This window comes from Centrocercus urophasianus, unplaced genomic scaffold (genome assembly GCF_019232065.1).
Source record: "Centrocercus urophasianus isolate 14NV4802_14NV808 unplaced genomic scaffold, USGS_Curo_1.0 seq_40, whole genome shotgun sequence".
Classification (NCBI taxonomy): Eukaryota; Metazoa; Chordata; class Aves; order Galliformes; family Phasianidae; genus Centrocercus; species Centrocercus urophasianus.
The window spans coordinates 5,290,766-5,310,470 of NW_024884978.1; the positions used below are offsets into that span (position 1 = coordinate 5,290,766).

The following is a 19,705-nucleotide window of genomic DNA, read 5'->3' on the forward strand; positions in this document are numbered from 1 at the left end:
GCTTGGTGCTCTATAACCATCTATGCTGAGCTCTGCTGAGGCACCCATGCTGAAAAACAGTGCATTAAAACGTGTGCAGAGGGCAGAACCTAGACTGAGCATGCAGCTCATTCTAAGGTTTAATTATATGGCCCTCTTACAATTCTTTTAGCTCTAAGAGACTGTAATTGCAATACTCAATTCATCAATGAAGCAACTGCATAGAGAATATTTCCTCATGCTCTAGAGAGAAAAGCTATTTCTGAAACAGAGGCTTTACACTACCAATCCGAAAAGGAGCCAATTATACAATACATCCGCTTGCCAGTTTCCCCAAACAAGCAATGACCAGCCACAAGCAAACTATTGAGGGTTCTCTCCTGCTCATTTTGCAGAAATCATTCCTCACTCTCTGAAAAGAAGCTGAGATTGGGAATGTGGAGTCTAAGCATAGCATGTAACAAAGTGCAGAGCTCACAACTGGGCTCATCTAAATTCAGGATTATTCTGACTGAAGTCTGACTACATCTCAGTTCAGAGTACAGAAGTGATATTTTGTTTTATGACAGTTGCATATCTCAGCCTTCAGTTAAGTCCTCAAAAAAAAAAAAAAAAAAAAAAAAAAAAAAACCCACAAACACCAAACTGGTTCAATTCCTTCAATTCCCCTGAAAGGGGATTCACGGTTTTGTCCACACCAAGATAAGAACATCAAAATATATACTGTTACTTCATACAACTCTCCTTATAAACCATGTTCTGCAAACACTGGTAACATTTTCAATCTAAGTGTTTAAGCAGCTTGATGAGGATTCTTGAGAGGGTTGGTTTTTCTGTGGTTTTTTAAACTTCATTTTAGTATGAAATTTGTGGTTTAAACCCTTAGAAAAATGTTTTCTCATCCTAGTAGCATTGTATTTAAGGGATTATAATTCTAATTTCTTACCAGATTTGGACATTAGGGGAAGATATGAATTCTTCTAATACTTCAATCAAAAATTGGAAAGGGTAGAGAAAAAGAGCTTCGGGAGTTAAGGATGTTACGAATGTTTCAGACATTCTTTCTGAGGATGCAAAAGTAATTTACCTAGGATGACACAGACTGCTGAAATCAGAGCCAGTTTCTAAGATGTCTGAAGTCCCCACTACTAGCACAGAGCTAGATTCTCTGGTTTCACATTTGACTTCAAAGGGAAGATTTAGAACTTCTTAATAAGCCCTCTATAAGTTAAATAACATTCACAGCAAAGTTACAGCAGGCACTTTTCACTGGACTTGAAAAACCAGATATGGCTAGCAGCTACCAGATGAACAATGGCTACTTTAAGAGGCTGTAGCTGCCTGACTTTAAAAGGGCAGTCCTACAGGACCAGATAAGCAACAGACTTCAGAAATAGCAGAGATCAAAGTGTTATAGAAAAATGCTCCTAATAGAGATATACTTGTCTACAGATCAATTAAGGTCAGTTGTTCACCCTCATTGCAAGTCAACACTTTAAAGTGTACAACTTATTGTACAAATACCAGTGCAGCTTCACTGCAAGAGCTGAAATACCAGCACAGCTGTAAGCTAGAGTGAAAGAGATGTTTTGCTAGAGGATCAATTTCAAATAATGTTGTGGTCCAGGAATAGCATGAATCTTCTATGACCATTTGTGGTGATAAAAATCTGAGAGTAGTTCTGAGTATTTTAAGTTTTAAGATAAAACTTTGTGCCTGACACTTCTTTAGGATCTTTTCTTAAAGACCTCAAAGCAGCCTACAGAAATCAATGTATGATTTTATTTTATTTTATTTTATTTTTTGCTATTAATAGATTTAAAGCTTTATTTTTGCACTACTAGCCATCTAAAACTTTAATTACATTTTTTAAAGGTAATTTTAATTTTTTAATTTAAATTACAGTTAAAATTACTGCTTGGTATATGCTGTATTAATACAACTTTACTGATGACATGAGGTTTAATACTTGTAACAGCAGTCATGTTAATATTAGTTATTGAACACAAGCCTTAATGATATTTTGACACCACTTTTAACCTAAGCTACATTAATGTCTGTGTCTTTGCAATGGAATTCACATAAGCTTCTACCTTAGAACTCAGAACTCACGTTGCATGTCATCTAGAAGCTACTTTCTGTCACAGCAAATCATGACCTTGGTGTACATCTTAACATAATACTCCACCAGACAAGCAGCTCTGGCATATATTTAGACACAGTATACAAATTTATATTTTTGTTACTATCATAGTACTACTGGATACTGCAAGTGTACTTCCTTGTAGAGCCAATGCAAGAAGCTAAATATAAACCAGGAAGATTTCTGGAGTTCTGGACTGTTTCTTCTCATTCAAAGGAGTAAAAACATGACCTCTCGCTCCCGCTTGCTGAGGGCATCAGCACATACGACTTCAAAGGCAGGTTTGAAAACTAAGCATCATAGCTTGAATTGGAGCTCAGAGGCCTATTCCTCAAGCAAGAGAGCTACTGAACTTACCAAGGGTTCATAATTTGAAAATATTTGCTGTAGCTTTAAATCGTATCCATTCTCTTCGTTGCCAAAGAAATTATCAGCTTTAATGGAAAGAACAGAGCTAGAGTGGTCTCCAAGTTCTACATGCATTCGTCAATAAAGTTAACTACAGCAGAACCTCTCTAGTGACAGTGCAAAACAGTAAGGGCCCAGCAAGCAGTCATCCCTTTCAGAAGGGCAGAGGCTACATCAAGGAAAATCCAAGCTTTGCTAGAAAACAAAGCACATAATCCTTAGTCTGCAGAGCTTTAATTCATCCTTGTTAAGTTGATGGGAAGTTTCATGAGACAAATTCTTTAAGGCTTCTAATCAATTGAGAGAAAAAAAAAAAAAAATCATCTGAGTAGTTTAGATACTGTCAGTATCAGAAATAAAATGGGAATTAACTTGGGATATAATTGTCTAATTCTAGCAGAGGAAATCTTCAGCCTTGATGAATACCTAGCTTCCTCGTACTTATGATTCACTGACTTATCACCTTTTCAACAAGCTTTTGAAAACAAACTTTATTTAAGATAACATAGCTTAAACTTGCGTTTTGTATTTCAGGCTGTCTTCTAAACCACAAAGAGGACTTCACTGTTAGAGCTCTCCAAAGAGCATCAATGTCCTTTCTGCAGTCTTGAAATTTGTTCCCAGCCTCATTCTCCTCATAGAGAGCTGCTATCAAGAGCTACAGCACAGTAAACAATGGCCAATAACTATGAATGTTAGGAACTGTCTTCAGTATTTTTTTTTGGTTAAAAACTGCTTCTGGCACAGAAAATTAAACACATTGCTAATATGTACCTTTCTTCCTCCAACACATTTCCTGACTTCAAAAAACTAGTGTTTCGTTAGTTTTTGAAAGCAATACTCTGGCTAGCTCAGCTCACCTTCAGATGGCTAAAGCTTCATATCACAATTCTGCATTATATCACTGCAGTTCACATAGCATGCTTTGTATGACTGTAGTTGTATAAAAACAACCTGATGTATGAACCCAGACAGAAGGCTTTCTCCTATTGAAAACAATCCAAGTAATCTGCTAACTAGAATGCAGAATAGCCTTACACAGCTCAAGAAGGCCCTGATCAGTTTTCCAGCAAGCTGAAAACATAATACCGAAATACTGTTCTGGCAACTGTGGGAGAATTGATTTCCTATACATCTCAGAGGAACAGGGTGCAGCTAATAGAGGAATGCTAGGAATGTAAGTACAGCAAGGAGAGAATGCTGGGAGGGGGATCTGTTGCAAGAGCAACACCACCTCACACCAATCCATGGTGGCCTCAGTTATGAAAAATCAAGCCTGGGAAAATGACCACAAAATCCTCAACCACTCCATTTACTAGATGATAAGGTGTCCCAGAGCTGAAGTTGCTTAAACAAATGTGCCTCACATGATAAAACAAATGACCTACTCTAGAAAGACCAAATACATTGAAAGAGCCTAGCATCTAGGCTATAGACTGAAATCTGTACACAAAATAGATTTGCAGATACTACTTACAGATTGAAGTATTAAAATGATTACCAAACAAGCTTGGTCCATTGGTGGATCTACCGCATTTAACTAGTATTACCACAGTTCCTTAAACACCTTAGGAACTAGGTTTCTGGTCTACTCCCCCCTTCCCCGCACCCCCCCCCCCCCCCCATATCTGCAACACTGAGAGGCAGTGCTAACAAGAGAATCTGATCACAAAAGAATTTGATCTGTTCAAGTGTTTTTTCTGCATCTTTTTCTTGAGAGCAGATAAGTGAATGGAGTGGACAACTAACTAGTTTGCTACATACAAAAGACTTAGTTTCATTGCAGTTGGCAGCTGTTAGCTGTAGATGCAACAAATATAAATATCCATCTTCTACAGATAAGTTCACTAGAAATCATACCACAAACTGATGCCATACTGTTCAACAGCACTGGGAACAGAATTGATGGCTCTTGACTTGTGAGCCTTCTTGTAACTATCAACTACTCCTCCCTGTTTAGAAACCATCCTAATGTTCTGCTCTGACTTTCTCACATACACTGACATTACTGCAACTGTTTCTGTGAATCTAAGTGCAGTAGATAAGTGTCACTACTGGAGATGCAGACACCACAGCTGATCTGCCTGAACACTTCACAGTTTTACTCATTACAGATCTGAAGAGTACTTGTGAAACAGCTTAATCCCCAACAAGACAAACATGGACTGCTTGGACTTTAACTGAACAGAAAGAAAAATTAGCTTAGGCTCAGAACTAGCTAAAATAGAACTGGGCCAAAACAATTGCTCATGAGTCTTACAATAAAGCTCAGAGAACAAGGAAAAATATAATAAAAGCAGATTTTCTTCTACACCATGCATCACCACAGTCACATACAGAAGACAGAGCAAGACTTATAAAAATTACTATGGAGGAAACACCACTATACCTGAGAACAGTAATAGCCACTGCAGGCATTAAGAAATTCAAGTTGGCTGGGATCACCTGGAACTGCTTAAGCTCTGACAGAAGTCTGTAAAAGGGAAAAAACCAGATCCAGCTACAGTGTGCTATCTCCCTCAGTAAAAAAAAAAAAAAACAAAAAAACCAAAAAAAACGCTTCTGCTTTCTTCCTGCTTCCAATTTAGTCACCTATCATTTTCAAGACAACTGACAATTCCAAGCTAGTTACTTTTCAGTCGGAAGAAAAACAAAGATGTTCATTAATAAAAGGGTGAATCCTGTTCTTAGAGGAATAACCCACTTTTTTGTTAAAAAACATTGAGTTATGTACAGCTTCCCTACATATTAAACACAAGCTGGAAAGCAACATTATTTGGCTAAAAGAAAATATTGTCTTCCCTTGAGCTTTTGAAGAGGTGTTGGTCAACTACCGCTTTTAAATATTTAAGACTCAAACAGGTTTTTGTATCAATTTCCTCTTTTTAATTCCTTATAGCTATACAAGTACTAGAAATACAGTTAAATCCTAGCATCTGGCATCAAAGGTGCTGGGGGGAGGGACAGGGAAAAGGAAGTCATACAGCAATTGCTTCTTCTAAACAATACCGAGGAATTCACTGATTTAATTTTTATTTTGCACAACCATTCAGAAATGCTGCTCATCACATTGATTAAAGTTATATGCAACTTCAACACCTTTTAAAGAGCTTAATTTAAAGGAAGCATAGAGTTTTTTTCCCCTCCACATACAGTATCTGCTTCGAAGTGCTCCTAGTCAAATTCTCACATCTGCTCTACACAAAACAGCATACTGATGAGGACTGACTGAAAGGCAAATACAGGGAGGCTAAGTAGCTCCCTTGGATTTGCCAGAGGCTGCAATTCATTCAGAAGCACAAGATTACTGCAAGAGATGTCGCTGTCCATATGTTGTGGCCCCAAGAGGAGACATCATATCCCTGCGCTGAAGACACAAGGATTTTCAGAGCGCGCACAAGGGTTTGCATTAACTATTTCATTTCTTTAAATTCAATTCCTACCGAAACAATATTGAGGCCTTTGCACAGTGAAACAGTTCCACAATTGCAAGAGGCACAAGGATGTGGAACAAAGCACCCAAAGAATAGTTTTAATATTCATTTTGAACCAAGTGTGGAAAATAATCCTAATTTGCAGGCAAAACTGACCCATCTGAATTTTCCATCCTGGAATACTACAATACCATAAAGATCCAGAAATAATCTTGCCTACCTTTAGAACATTCATTCACAATTCTGTAACACAAAATGAGAGGATGATTACTTAATGTAAGATGAACAGAGCATTCTCTTACAGAAAAAAGTCTTTAAGCCAAATATCTCAGATTTGAAAAAAAATAGTACCAGGTTATTTTATCTTAAGTATTCAACAGCATTTTGCTGTTCAGTTTTCCCTTTACTATCAAGTACTAGAAATCATGAGAGCTTGTTCAATGGATCACCTTTTCTATTTCTGCATCTCCTAGCAACACTGTCTAATTCAAGGGTATTTCTACTCCTCCAAGCATCCTTGTATTACTGTGTTTTGATAATGTTTTTCACTTAAATTCAACATGCTCTACAAACACGAGGTTTTTAAATCACTCTGAGATGAACAGTTAGATCAAGTTTACCAAGGAGCAAATAAAGACACAAATAGATTGAGTATCCCATCTATTAGCCTCCACAACTGCAGGGGAAATTCTATTCAGAACACAACAGTGAGAAAAAGCAGCATTTATTAGTGGCCTGCTTGAGACCTGCAGGGAACCTGTGTCTAGAACCAAGTAATCCAGAATCTGTTCAAGATTCTTTACTCTAACTTTTTCTTTAAAGCATTTTACTAATTAAGTACATTTTATTGTGGTGGTGTTGAAACAACTTGAAGAGGAACAAGATGCTCACACAGCACTAAGCCCAACTCATGATGTCATGTTACTACAACTCCAGTAAATCACTTATCCCCTTCCCCATACTGTGTCTAAACTACAGTAGAAAATCCCCTAGACCTGCCACTATTCCCTTTTAAGGAACTGTAAAGGCTTACAGTGTCACTCGTGTACTGGAGTTCCATTTTTCTTTACTGGTTCTAGGAGACTGTTCTGAGTAACCAGAAGCTCAGGAAAGCCCAGAGTTCCACAGTCGTCATCTTCTTACTAAGCCTTATAAGGTATTTAAAAGAGCTGCAAACAATACTGTAGAACTCCTAAAATCAAATGTACATTCAGTTCAGATTATGTCAAAGGCGCAGAGAGCACACTCTTAAATCCCACTTTCTCACCCAAAACGTAATTGCAGGCAAAACAGCGCAGAGCTCTTTGTTTGTGCTTTTACACTATAACGTACACAATTCCACTAGAGTGTGGCATCTGCACTTCAGCACGCCAATGAACATCACTTCTGTAGAGAAATCTCATATGGGAGCGGCACATCACAACCTGGATATATGAGCGCCGAATTACAGGAAGGGAATAAAGACAGAACATAAACCTTTCCAGTTTAGCTGCTCCACCATGCCTTCAGAAGACAGAACCCAAACTCCGCAGGCAAAGGCAGAGTGAGCCGTCTCTGCCTCACACCCGATTTCCTTTCTGGATTGAGCAACGGTTCAGATTTCTCCTCAGATTACCGGCTCCACGCGCCCGTGCGCTCGCTGCCTCACGGCTCCTTCCGCACTTCCATTCGGTCGGTCGCCCTACGACAAAAGCAGCTTCCGCAGTGGGAGATCAGCACCCTCCCTCCGACACTCACGGGGGCAGACGGGCTGTTGTCCCGCTGAGGAAGCCCGGCGCTCGGGGCTCAGCCGCCGCGCCTCAGGGTGACCCGCCGCCAGAGCGTCCTCTTGGCTTCGCGCGCCACTCTGATCTCACCAATCAGCGAATGGCGTACGGCCGACCGCGCGGGATCCCACCAATCAGGTACCCGCTTCTTGAGGCAGCCTTGAAACGCCACCGCGGGTTCCCAGCGCCGTGGCGGCCCGCTTTGCCAGTGACCCTGATGGCGGCCCCGGCGGCGCTGGGGGAGGCCAGGAGGGCGAGCGGCTTCCCCGCTGAGGCGGCCCGGTGCGGCTGGTGAGTACAGGCCGAGCGGCGGCGGCTGGGCTCCGTCCCGCCGTGGAGCGAGTTCGGGAGGGCCCGCGCTCCCACAGCTGGGATTCCCCCTTAGCCCCGGCCCTGTCGGGAGGCCTGAGGAAAGCTCTCCGCAAAGCTCGGGCCGGAGGCTCCCGTGCAGCGCCGTTCCCTTCAGAGGAGCGTTACCTAGCGGCTTATGAAGGAGATGGGAGAGAAAGAAACAAATCGCAGAAAGCTCCGACACGTGGTAGTTCTAAGGCATACCCGGCTGTGCGCTCCTCTCGCAGGTGGGGCTGCAGCCGGGCCCACCCGCACGGAAGGAAGCGCTTCAGTGCCCACCCTCACCTCGGGGCGGCCAGCCGCTGCTCCGCGTCGGGGCTCACGTCTGATAATCGGCTCGTACTTGATAACTAACTGAGTCTTATCAGCACCTGAAGTTACCAGACCGGCAGTGCACGGACCCAGCATTATCCATCTATTCTCCTGAAGCAGCTCCAAGTAGCACAGCTTCCCACACACATACTTTCAAAAAAGATGAAGCCCATGGCAAAATTTCTTGAAATCCTATTATTTCTTCCAGTAATTGTAGAAATGAAGTTCAGAGTGGACAGCACAGTATGCACAAGAAGATGCAATAACATCTACATTCCAGGTTCCTTAAAAACAAGTTACAATGTAAACAAACTATTAGCAGCTACTGTACTATGTTAAAGTACACATCTTGTTCAAATGGAGCAGAATTTAAATAACCTAGAAAGCATAGGAGTCACATTTTAAGAAAACTGTATAATACAGACATACGTGCTGCTGGCTTTATACAGGCATCTTGTGCTCTTTCGGTTAGTACTTTGTCATCTTCTATTCAAGCACATCAACACATATTTTTAACTCGAACACTTTGAATAAGTGTATTGCCAACACTTTATCTGATTAGAAGATTAAAATATTAGCAGCTTTAGCCTAGGTCCCAGGAACAAATATTGGCAACACAAGCAGAACCTAGAAAACTAAACTTTTCCTTTTAGTCTTCATATTACATCTTTAACTGTTGAAATTTGTATTTCTTGGATGTCACCCCTGTTTCAGATACATTCTTGTCAGACCAGCTGCTAGAAAACACAGCAAACACTGCTAAGATCAAACTGCTCAAACAAGAGCCACCCTAGAAGTGAGCACTTATATACCCCCGTGACTGGTGAAGCTTGCCGTGAGCCATGGGGGATTGGCCAGAAGACAAGTCCTTTGGTAGGGTTGTCTAAAAACAGAGGCCTGCCTAGGGTGTGAGCATCACCATCCTACCTGTAGGACAGAGTTTGGTTTGTCACATTTAGATTTTTAACACCTGTAATTATATATGGGACCACTTGTGCCTCATGGAGCACTTGGGATCTCTGTCCAGAATACTCTTAAGTGAACAGTGGAAAAAAATTTGCTAGTGAGCCATACACAACTTTTCTGTTCTCTAGTCACAGTAGAACAAGTTAGCTTACTACCATGATTCTAGACACAGTTATTCATCATAAGATTTTAGTGGAACTCATGAAAATAGTAAAATACAAAAGTCCATTGAACTGAACAGTGCATTTTCCACTTAGAGTAGTATTTTGTTTGAATGAACGTATGCACGTGATCACCCTAACAGCCTTCAGATGCTGTGCTTATTTTGGGGGAATTCTCAGAAAACATTCTTACCACTATGCTGTTCGTTAATGTTCTACTTTCAAAGAAACAGCATTTCTTCCAACAGCTTTTTAGCAACACCAGATAAAGTATTCACAGGTAGGCCAATAGTCATATACAGAAAGAAGAATGGAACTCACCCAGCTGGTGAATGAGCTCTCTAGCTATGCAGCATTCCTTCCCAAGAAATAGACTGGTCTAAAAGATATCTTCCCTTCAGTGGCTGGCCCCTGGGTCCAACCCTTCTGGTCACATGGGAAGCACAGGTACACATTGCCTGCGCTCCCTAGGCCAGCTACACGCCTTCACCAGGTGCTCAATCTCCAGTTCAGTTTGTGACTTGTAACAATTTGCCTACAGTTAAATGTCTCCAAATGACAAACACTGGTGTAAGAACTTTTTTTACTTAGATTTACTGTGAGCAGTTATACAGTCTTATTTATAAAGTGAAATTAAGAGAAAAAGCTATGCTTTTCTCTGTGAGTCAGTGTACATCAGCAAAAAGTTTGCTTGAAGAGCCTATAGATACAACATGGTCTTTTTAATTTTATTTTGGGCTGCTGTATCTTTGCAGTTTTCAGTCGTTTAAGTGTGTGTTTGATTGAGGTTGTTATAAAATCCTGCTTACCGTAATAACCATTGTCACGATGAATGACAGCTATCAGTTTTGCAGTGAATTCTTCATACATTTGCTGTAAAATGTTTTAGTTGCCATTTAAGATACTATACCACAAAGCAGATGACATCATCACTCTGCAGAAGCTGGAGAGGCCCTCACAACTTTTTTTTTGGTTGCATTTTTCGGTTTCAGTCCTTTAATTGTAAATACTCTTTGTATAATCAATGAATATACAGATGTTAATTATGAAATAAACAAGAGAGTTTGGCTAAGCAGGTTACTATTCCAAGAAGAGAACAGATAGAGAGCTTACCCTTATCCTGGGCTCACTATAAAACTCCAAAGAAGAGATCTGCAGGAAGAGATCCTTTCCTACTGGCGGTCAGCTCTTAAATGGGTGTAGGAGAGTGCAGCCAGGCTCCACCCTTTCCAGCAGCACAGGTGAATTGCCTTCACCTGTGCTCCCATGGCTGACTTAGTGCTTGCCTCAGGCAGTCAGTCAGAGGTTCAGGCCATGATTCAGCAGTTCCCATATGCTCTTCTTTAAAATCTATTCTTCCCAAGAAAGAAAAACGAAGATAATTAAACTCTTTCAGATATATTGTTCCTCAGCTTGGGGTGGCATCAACTACTGTGGGTAGAGCAAGGTAGACTAAACTACTTTGATCGTTCTTTTGATCAGATCTGTTAATTGCTTATCAAGTCACCGGAGAAAAAAGGAAAAAAGGTGTTCTTTCAGTTGTGTAGCATTTTGTTTTACCCATCTTATCTTTCAAGTAAATTGGTACTCTCACTGAGGATATTTACTTGAGATAAAGACTGGTGTGCCAAAGCTATGCCTTCCTTCCCTACTCCTTCCTTGTAGCTCAGCTCTTGCTTTAAGACACCAACGTTCTTTGGAACAAGTCTAATGCACAGGTTCTTTGCTGAAGAAATAGGGAAGGAGTCTGAGATCTTTTTTCCTTTTGAAAGTTCTCAGCAAGTACTATCTCTCCAAAAGCATACTTTCAGTTGGAAGACAAATTTTAAAGTGAATTTCAAGTTTAACCTTGCTCCTGAGTCAAGGTAGAATAGATCTCTCTCTACTTCCTGTCACCTAGCAAGGGGAGTGAAGCCTGTGTGAAATGCACTTCTGATTCTTCACAGCCATGTACAAATGAGACATTTGGCCACTACTGAGTTGATAATACTTAGCACATATACAACACCAATTTAGAGGATTCGCCTTACAAATACTCATACGCTTACTTCACAGTTTCTCTCTGATGCAGATATGTATATCCGTATCAGTAATATGAGGTTATTGAGGCAAAGAATGTTTAGCTGGTCCAAATTTTTACAAGTTATTTTTTTTTGCAAGCCAATACTGAAGCCAAGAAATGTTGCTGCCAGCTCCCTTCTGTGTTCTTAGTGGGTCTCACATCAGTTGACACTATCACTTTATGCATCTCTGAGAACCCATATGCCAGCAAATGTGCCAGTGTTGCAAATTAGCAGGCAGACATCAGCTCCTCATGAGTAGGAAGTCCGTATGTTTCTGCTGATAGCAAAACAATGGGCTCTATCTAAGCCATGTTTTCCTAATGCAGCTGCTTTTTTGATTATTATATGTTCCCTCTTGTTTCTGTTCTTGATGATGGATTGGAATTCTGTTATTGAGGAATTCATTTTTGATAGTTTCACTGAACATGAAGATGTGTTCAGTTTCCCCATCATATTTTATAGTCTGTTCTAGAGAATCAGTGATTGAATGCTGTGGGGAAAATTAAGTCGATTTGCTTTTCTCCCTAAAGACTCCTCGAATGTGCTTTTTTTTCCAAGTGTCTGTAGGGGAGAGTTAGAGTGAATGAATGCACATCTCTGCACAGCTGTACACTGTACATTGCCTGCAGAATGCATAAACTGCTTCAGCTCCTTATTGTGTGAAGCCATTTTCTGGGTGTTTGCAAGACCTCTGTGATGCGTATGAGGTTTTAGTTGCTATGGCATTTGCAAACAACCTTGGAGAATATTTATTCTGGTCAAGTAGGTATTTGAAAGAAAGCTTGCAAGTCACAGTTTACATGGCTACAATACCAATTCTAGTGTAGAAATTTAGGAAAGATATTTCTCACTATGGTTTGTCTTCTCCTTTAGCATCACTTGACCTGAAGCTAATTTTGGAGAAGCCCTGAGCACATGTGATGATGAAGCATGCATTGCTCTGATTGCTTTTACAAGCTCTTAGTATATCGCTCATTTTAACAGGTTTTGATTTTATCTAGATAAGAATTATCTTTCTAACTAGTCTTTCCTTTTTAGCACTTGCGCTTTGTATGCTGCTTCCTAGCACTGAAGGACTTCAGGGTGGTATTCGTAAGCATGCAAATGATGTGCCTTGAACTTTAAGGAATGGCGTGCTTTGCATTCAAGATCATGTTTCAGTTTGGTGCTTAAATCAGAATGTCATTTGCTGTAGTGTAGCAAATCCTGCCTCCTGCCCAACTGTCTCCCTGATGGCCCCTACTGCTGCTAGCGATACAGCACCAAGAACAAACAGCTGAAGATGTTTTTACTTGCTCTGCTGTTGTGCCTGTGGCTTCCCAGTTGCCTGGTCATGTCACTGATAATTATGATTCTGAAGTGCAGATCCAGAGAGAAAGACAGGCATGTAATTTTTTGTTTGAATGTGTAAGGACAAGGCACACAAACCCCTTGGTAGATCTAATGAATCTTCTGTTGGGGATGGGGTAAAAAAAAGAATCCTGGATTTATTTCTTAGCCCTCTCATTGTTAGTGGCCATCTTCTCCATCTTAAAATCATCTCATCTTGCCTTGCCTTATATAGAAATGATGCTCAAGTTAAAAATGGGATACTGATGCTCTAAGCTGCTGCGTGCAAACATGCAGAGTTGCGTTTTCCTCCTTCCAACTCCCAGCACTCTTTGTCAGCTTTGCTCCTGTAACTTTATCTGATCCTCTCTTTGCAGTTGCTGATTGGCCTGACTGGGATACAGTGTGCCTGAAAATAGCTCTGTTCCCTTGATGTGTGCATATTGACAAGAGTCACAGAACAGAGTAGAGCAGAGTCCAGACTTGTGGCAGATGACAGATAGAAAACTGCACTTGCACACATTAGTTTCTGTACTTCAAGCAGTTCTTTGATAAGCAGAATACTAAATACTTGCTGCTTCCCAAAATGCAGGGGCAGTACTTGCCTGCAAGAGAGGATATTTATATCTAACTTCAGCATGGCAGTAATGGCCTTCTGAGTAAGCTTTGGATGCCTTTTATTTTCCTTGAAATTATGTAGCACCACAGTATTCAGAAAGTATTGTAGAATCATATCATAGAAACATAGGATGGATGGGTTGAAGGGACACTTAAGATCATCTAGTTCCAATCCCTTTTGCTATGGGAGCAGGGGCACCTCGTGCTAGATGAGGTTGCTCAAAGCCCCATCCAGCCTGGAAGATTTTTTGAACGCTTCCAGGCAGGGAGCATCCACAACATCTCTGGGCAATCTCTGGTGAGACATTCTGTTCCAGTGTCTCACCACCATCACAGTAAAGAGTTTCTTTCTAATATGTGGTCTAAATCTATACTCTTCCAGTTCAAAGCTATTTCCGATTTTCATGTTGTACATGCCATTATAAAAAGTCCCTCCTGAGATTTTCTGTAGGCCCCCTTCGGGTACTGGAATGCTGCTATAAATTCTCCCCATGGAGAGGCGTGCTATGGGAGATCAAGGAGCATATTGTCTAAAAAAAGTTGGGAGCTCCAGAGCTCAGCTTCAGCTAGAGTCAATTCTGCTTCAATTCTGCTAGAGTTCCCGTGTGCTACGATGAAAATGGTCTAGTTACTAGCAGCACAACTCTATCAAAGATTGGGAATGCTTTTCTGCAAATAGAAGAATCATTACTGCAGGCTTCATTAGAGCTTAGCTGGATAAAGCTCCCAGTTGATAAGAAAAGCAAGACAAATAGCTATGGGTAGCAGCTTGCTCCAACACCAGGCAGAATCCAGAGTCTGATCAGCTTTTTCTGGGGACTTGCCTGACAGCCTGTCAGGGCTTCAGCAATGCTCTCACCCTGAGGCACAGAGAACTTAATTCATCTCCTGTTTCCAGTTAAATGGGATCAATTCTGAGTAAAGAGGGAGATGCTGTACTGTCGAAAGCACTTTTCCAATCCCCAGTTCTCCTTTTAAAAAACCATTTGAATTATGTGACTTCCATTACTTTCTTGTCCTAAAGGCAGTGATATTGGGAAATTAACTGCTTCCCCTTCTATTTCCACAGATGGTGATGTGGTAAATATAACCAAGCTCATCTCTACCTAGGAGACATTCTTCCCTGAAAAGCAATCCGCTCTTACTGGACATGCTTACAGAATTGCGTAGCCATGGACCTCAAAGAGAAGTGTCAGGTAGGTGTCCTGATAAGAATCATGCCTAACCTAAACGTTGAGTCTTTCATTATTTTGAGCCAAGACTGACCACTTGGTGTTGTTGTGTGACAATGTAATCCATGGTTAATACAAAAATTGAGACTTCTGTCACCTTGACACTCATCGAGATGTACTCACTTGCCACAGTAGGAAAGGTCTGCTGCGAGGTTGTCCAGCAATGGCAGAGTGCTGTTCCGTAAGTATCACCTCCATTGTTATATCCCATTGATCAACATTCAGTGTGGTGAGATCTAGGTATCTTCAAGTGGTCAACAGATCTGTGAGTAGGGCTTTCAAGATACAATGTTGTGATTTTTTCATGCACTCACAAGTCAGCTGTGGATTTTAATGGCTTTTCAGTTTTGTTTTAGGAAATGTCAGTTAACCCAGGTGATGCATTTGGGAAATTCATTTCTGTTTGATGGATTTACACATGGCTTGGCCTGGCAGAGTCCAGAAATTGTTTCCCCACAGAACTATTTAAATATGTTGAGTTGCTAGGGTGCGAATACTCACTTTTCAATCAGTACCCTTTACAGAGAGTCTCAGCGAAGGTGAAAGACTGAATAGCTTACAGAAACAACTCTAATGCCTAGAACAAGTCCTCTTTAGGATGAGACTGAAGCACCATGGTGGAACAACATAGATGAAGTATATCATAGAATCAGGAAATCATAGAATGGCTTGGGTTGGAAAGGACCTCAAGGATCATCCAGTTCCAAACCCCCTGCCAGAGGCGGGGTTGCCAGCTGCTGGATCAAGCAGTAGATCAGGTTGCCTAGGCCCCATCCAGCCCGGCCTTGAGCACCTCCAGGGATGGGGCACCCACAATATCTCTGGGCAACCTGTTCCAGCACCTCACCAACTTCTCAGTGAAAAACTTTCTCCTCTAAATCTCCCCTCCTTTATTTGAAAACCATTTCCACTTGCCCTATCGCTACACATGTGAAAAGTTGATATCACTCCTGTTTATAATCTCCCTTTAGATATTGGGAGGCCATAAAGATGTCTTTCTGCACCCTTCTCTTCTCCAGAATGAACAAGCCCAGCTCGCTCAGCCTGTCTTCACAGGAGAGGTGCTCCAGCGCTCTGATCATACTCATGGCTCTCCGCTGGACCCTTTCTAAAAGCTCCACATCTTTCCTGTGTTGGGGGTCCCAGATCTGGACCCAGTACTCCAGATGGTGCCTCACAGGGGCAGAGAGTAAGGGGGACGATCACCTCCCTTGTCCTGGCCATTGCTCTTCTGATGCAGACCAGGATACAGCTACTCTCAAGTTCTTCTCCCTATCTGTATGTGTATCTGGGGTTGTCCTGACTTGAGTGCAACACCTGCACTTGGCTTTGTTGAACCTCATTAAGTTTACACAGCCCCACCTTTTGAGTTTGGATGGCATCCCTTCCTCCTGTTGTATCAACTGCAAAACTCAACTTGGTGTTGTCCACAAACTTGCTAGGAGTGTACTTGATCCCATCACCTGTGTCATTGATAAAGATGTTAGAGAGTACCAGACCCAAGACAGACCCCTCAGGGTGACCACTCATCAGCACCCTTTGCCTGGACATGAAGTCATTTACCACAATCCTCAGTCTTTGACCACCCAGCCAATTCCTTATCCACCAAATAGTTCTGCCTTTAAGTCCATACCTCTCCAGTTTAGAGATAAGGATGTGGTATGGGACCATGTCAGAGGCCTTGCTCTGTTACTGACAGGTTGCTTTATTCACATTCATTTAAGTCTTCAGAAGATGCAGAGCCACAAGAAACACTAAGTTGGAAAGGGGCTGATACATGTATGGTATGTGAGGATTTGTCCAGTATTGTAGTTAGTGTTCCTTTTTTTCTCCCTTACTTTTTAAGTTTGTGACAAACTGATTAGGTGAATATAGTGAAAAGAGTATGTAAGAAAAAAATGTACCATTAGGACATTTTGTTCTTTTCTGCAATTAAAAATTGTTGTCTAGGAAACAAAGTACTCCACAGAACTATGAAGAATATCTTTTTCCTTTTTTCTCCTCCTGCTCTGTAGTGAATTGACATTAAATATGGTGGCTGCTTCCTTTCAAGATTTGAGAGCTTTGTGAGATGACATACCAAAGTATGACTCAGTGCCAGCGTGAAGATGATAACTCATTCTTTCAGGAATTGTCTTAGATCAACATTGCATCTATTATCAATATGGAGACCTACAATCACTGTATTTCTGGCTTTAAGCAAAGAATATAAAGTGTGTCTATTTAGGCATCTGATTCTCAAGTGAGGAGAGGAAGTAAAGATTTTGGCTAGGACTGGTAGGCAAGTCCTGACACCTGCATGTGGTGTTCAGAGCTGCACAATATGCTGAGACTGGAAGTCTTTGCAGTAAATGCCTGTTCCATTTTATACAGATTGGCTATAATCCTTGGCAAGCTATTGACATGGTTCCAGTTCTTCACCCTTTTCTATGTGGAAGGAAATAATTGATGTAATGATTGCTTTGCAAAGCTGGGTAGCTTGGAGAGAATCAGGACAGTACTGAAGCAGGAGCTATATAAAAACCCACTTAGAAAGATGTTTACTTCCAACAATAAAAAGGAAGCAATTCCTGCAAAATATGAGAATGAGAGAAAGTTCATTCCTTCCTTGCCTCCAAAGGCCTTTTCATTACCTGTCATTGCACTCAGCTCTTCCCTGTCTGCACTATTTCTTCACCTCTCTGTGGCACTGAACAGCTGGCAGTAAGCGGTGAGCCCCAGACATGATTATGGCTATGAAGAATCTCTATGCACCTTTTGGTTTAGATAGGGTGGTGCAGGATGTGTGAATGCTATTGGGGCATTTGCTGTTTTCTCTAGTCTTAGTTTCAGTTGGGACTCTGGAGAATACAATTCCATCCTGGCTGAAACTAAGACACACTATCAGCAGGAAAAGAGGGCAGGAACACCTCAGACTGGACCTGTAGCCATCCTATTTATTTTTAAGTTGAGCTTGAATTCAAAGCTATGGAGTCCCCTGGATGATTCTCCTAGAGTTACATAGGGAAATCAGCATTCCTGGGGCTCTCTGTCTCTTACCTGTTTTTTGTCCCTTGGCTGCTTAGGTGTTCCTTCTTCTGTAGTATATTTTACAGCACTTTGTCCCATCTGATTTGCCATCTGTTTTTCTAGAGAGCCCTGTCTGTCGGCATCAGCCCTTATTATGCGTGCATATGCATCTCTACAGACAGGGAATTCTAGGGATCCGAGGGATTCTAGCTGAATCAACTCTGATGAAGGACCATTCTTTCAGATGTCTGGGGCTATGGGCAAACTTCCTTCTGTCTCTGTCTTTTTTCCTTTCTCTCCTCCATCCCCCACCCCCATCCACCGCCTCCTTGCTTGATCTGCAGCGTGACTGAAACAGGCTGAATTAATCAGCAGACTGGTGCTTCACTCTGCTGCTTCTGTCTCATTCTCTGCAGTGCTGGGCTGCGCACAGTCTTTCTCTCTCTCCTTCTCTGCTCTCATTTTTGGAGAGCAGCAGCAGTGCAAGTTGCTGTATAAGTGGCTCAGGAGTGTAGGCCAGATGCTCTTTAAGCAGGCTGATTTCTGGATCACCCACCAAGGCAAATGCCGCAAAGTAAGTTTCTCTCTCTTAATGTTTAAATTCAAAATGGCTTTCCCTCTCTCCTTCCCTAGCCTGCATCTTGCCTGATGTGAAAAGCTGATGTGAATAAGCTCTGCATGAAATGCTTGGAGGTTTTGAGGAAAGACGTTATAGCAGGACATGAAGCAGTGAAGATTTTTAGCGAGGGAATGGCTTTGCTGTTGGAGGGGTTGGTAAGAGAAGCCTTGTTTTAAATCACAGGTTTAATTGTAGGACCAATGGGAGGTGGCAGAGATGAATTTAGCACCTGCTTTGCTACTCCTCTACCTTTTGACTTAAATTTGTCTGTTTCTTCTGTGTGCTTTGATCTGTGGCTGTTGAACATCAGTATTCCTTTTAAACATGTTTTGTAGTGCATCTGCCAGGCTATATAGTACTTTTAGTCCTCAGAGTCTTCAGATAAAAAGTGGTGGTGGGAAAGAAACTAATGGGAAGACGAAAGAATTGCTGAAGTTCTGTGAATTTCTGAACATTTGAATTTCTGAACTTGTCTGAGAGAGAAGATTAACATCCTCTGGAATAAGCTCTGCATTGGCGTAAAGCACCATAGTGTGTATCAAAAACAGAATAAATAAATACGGAGCCGTAACTGATCTCTGAGCTTCAAGGCACTGCATAAACTCTGCCTCATCCTGACAGCAGCCTGGTGGAGCAAGGAACTGTGGCTGGGAATGTGCTGCTGCAAACAGGACCAAAGGAACGGGCAAGCAAAGGTGCAATTCAAAACAGTTGTACTGCTAAGCTGCTACTAGCTGAGGGAGAAAGAAAGCACTGAGCTTTGCATTACCCATGTAGAAGGGTTGACTGTGCCTGTTGGCATCTTACTCTGTGCTTCACAGAGGGCATAAAATTTGAATGTCATTGTGTGCTATGAAATGGACTCTGTTCCAAGCAAAATGTAGCCAATTAGTGCTGCTCTGGCCACATATCAGAGATTGTTGCTTCTGCTGCTCTGTTTCTTTGCAGTGTAAGTCTACAGGTGATGAGCAGCAGAGAGCTTTTAAAGCAGCTTCCCCAGGGAAGCCCCCCCCAGGCACTCAGTTACCATGCTGTGGGGCCTCATTTGTCCTGGAGTGGGGAGTTCTGGGCTGCCTTTCATACTGCTGCTGCAGATGGAGGAAGGAGACAGTTGTTGACTGTTCTCTGTCCATTAATCTGGGCACTGCTTTGCAGAAGACTTAGCTTTTTTCATTTTATTTGAGACCACCAACAGTTAAGCTGTGGCTGACAGGTTCTTATCAGGTGACAAGTTTTAATAGCTTTGTTCATTTGTGCCTTCTGGTACCTTTCCCTGTATGTCCAGTCCTAAAGACAGTAGTTCCCATAGAGCTAT

At 41.7% G+C, this 19,705-nt stretch overlaps 1 protein-coding gene and 1 long non-coding RNA gene across 3 annotated transcripts in view; one reads left to right on the top strand and one right to left on the bottom strand.

The window, feature by feature from the left end:
• Window positions 1-5,316: 5,316 nt before the first annotated feature.
• LOC122167896 lies at window positions 5,317-7,434 on the bottom strand. The gene is made up of 3 exons (XR_006171106.1): window positions 6,998-7,434; window positions 6,185-6,207; window positions 5,317-5,897 (listed from the first exon to the last, which is right to left on the bottom strand). It is a non-coding gene; the product is annotated as an uncharacterized LOC122167896 (long non-coding RNA).
• A 484-nt stretch (window positions 7,435-7,918) lies between these two features.
• Window positions 7,919-19,705, top strand: part of TMEM94 (transmembrane protein 94) — a 55,011-nt gene continuing 43,224 nt past the window's right edge. For both annotated transcript variants that reach the window (XM_042832792.1, XM_042832793.1), the window contains exons 1-2: window positions 7,919-8,021; window positions 14,600-14,726. In XM_042832792.1, coding sequence (XP_042688726.1) covers window positions 14,703-14,726 — 24 coding nt within the window. In that variant the 5' untranslated portion in view covers window positions 7,919-8,021; window positions 14,600-14,702. The remainder of the gene's footprint in view (window positions 8,022-14,599; window positions 14,727-19,705) is intronic.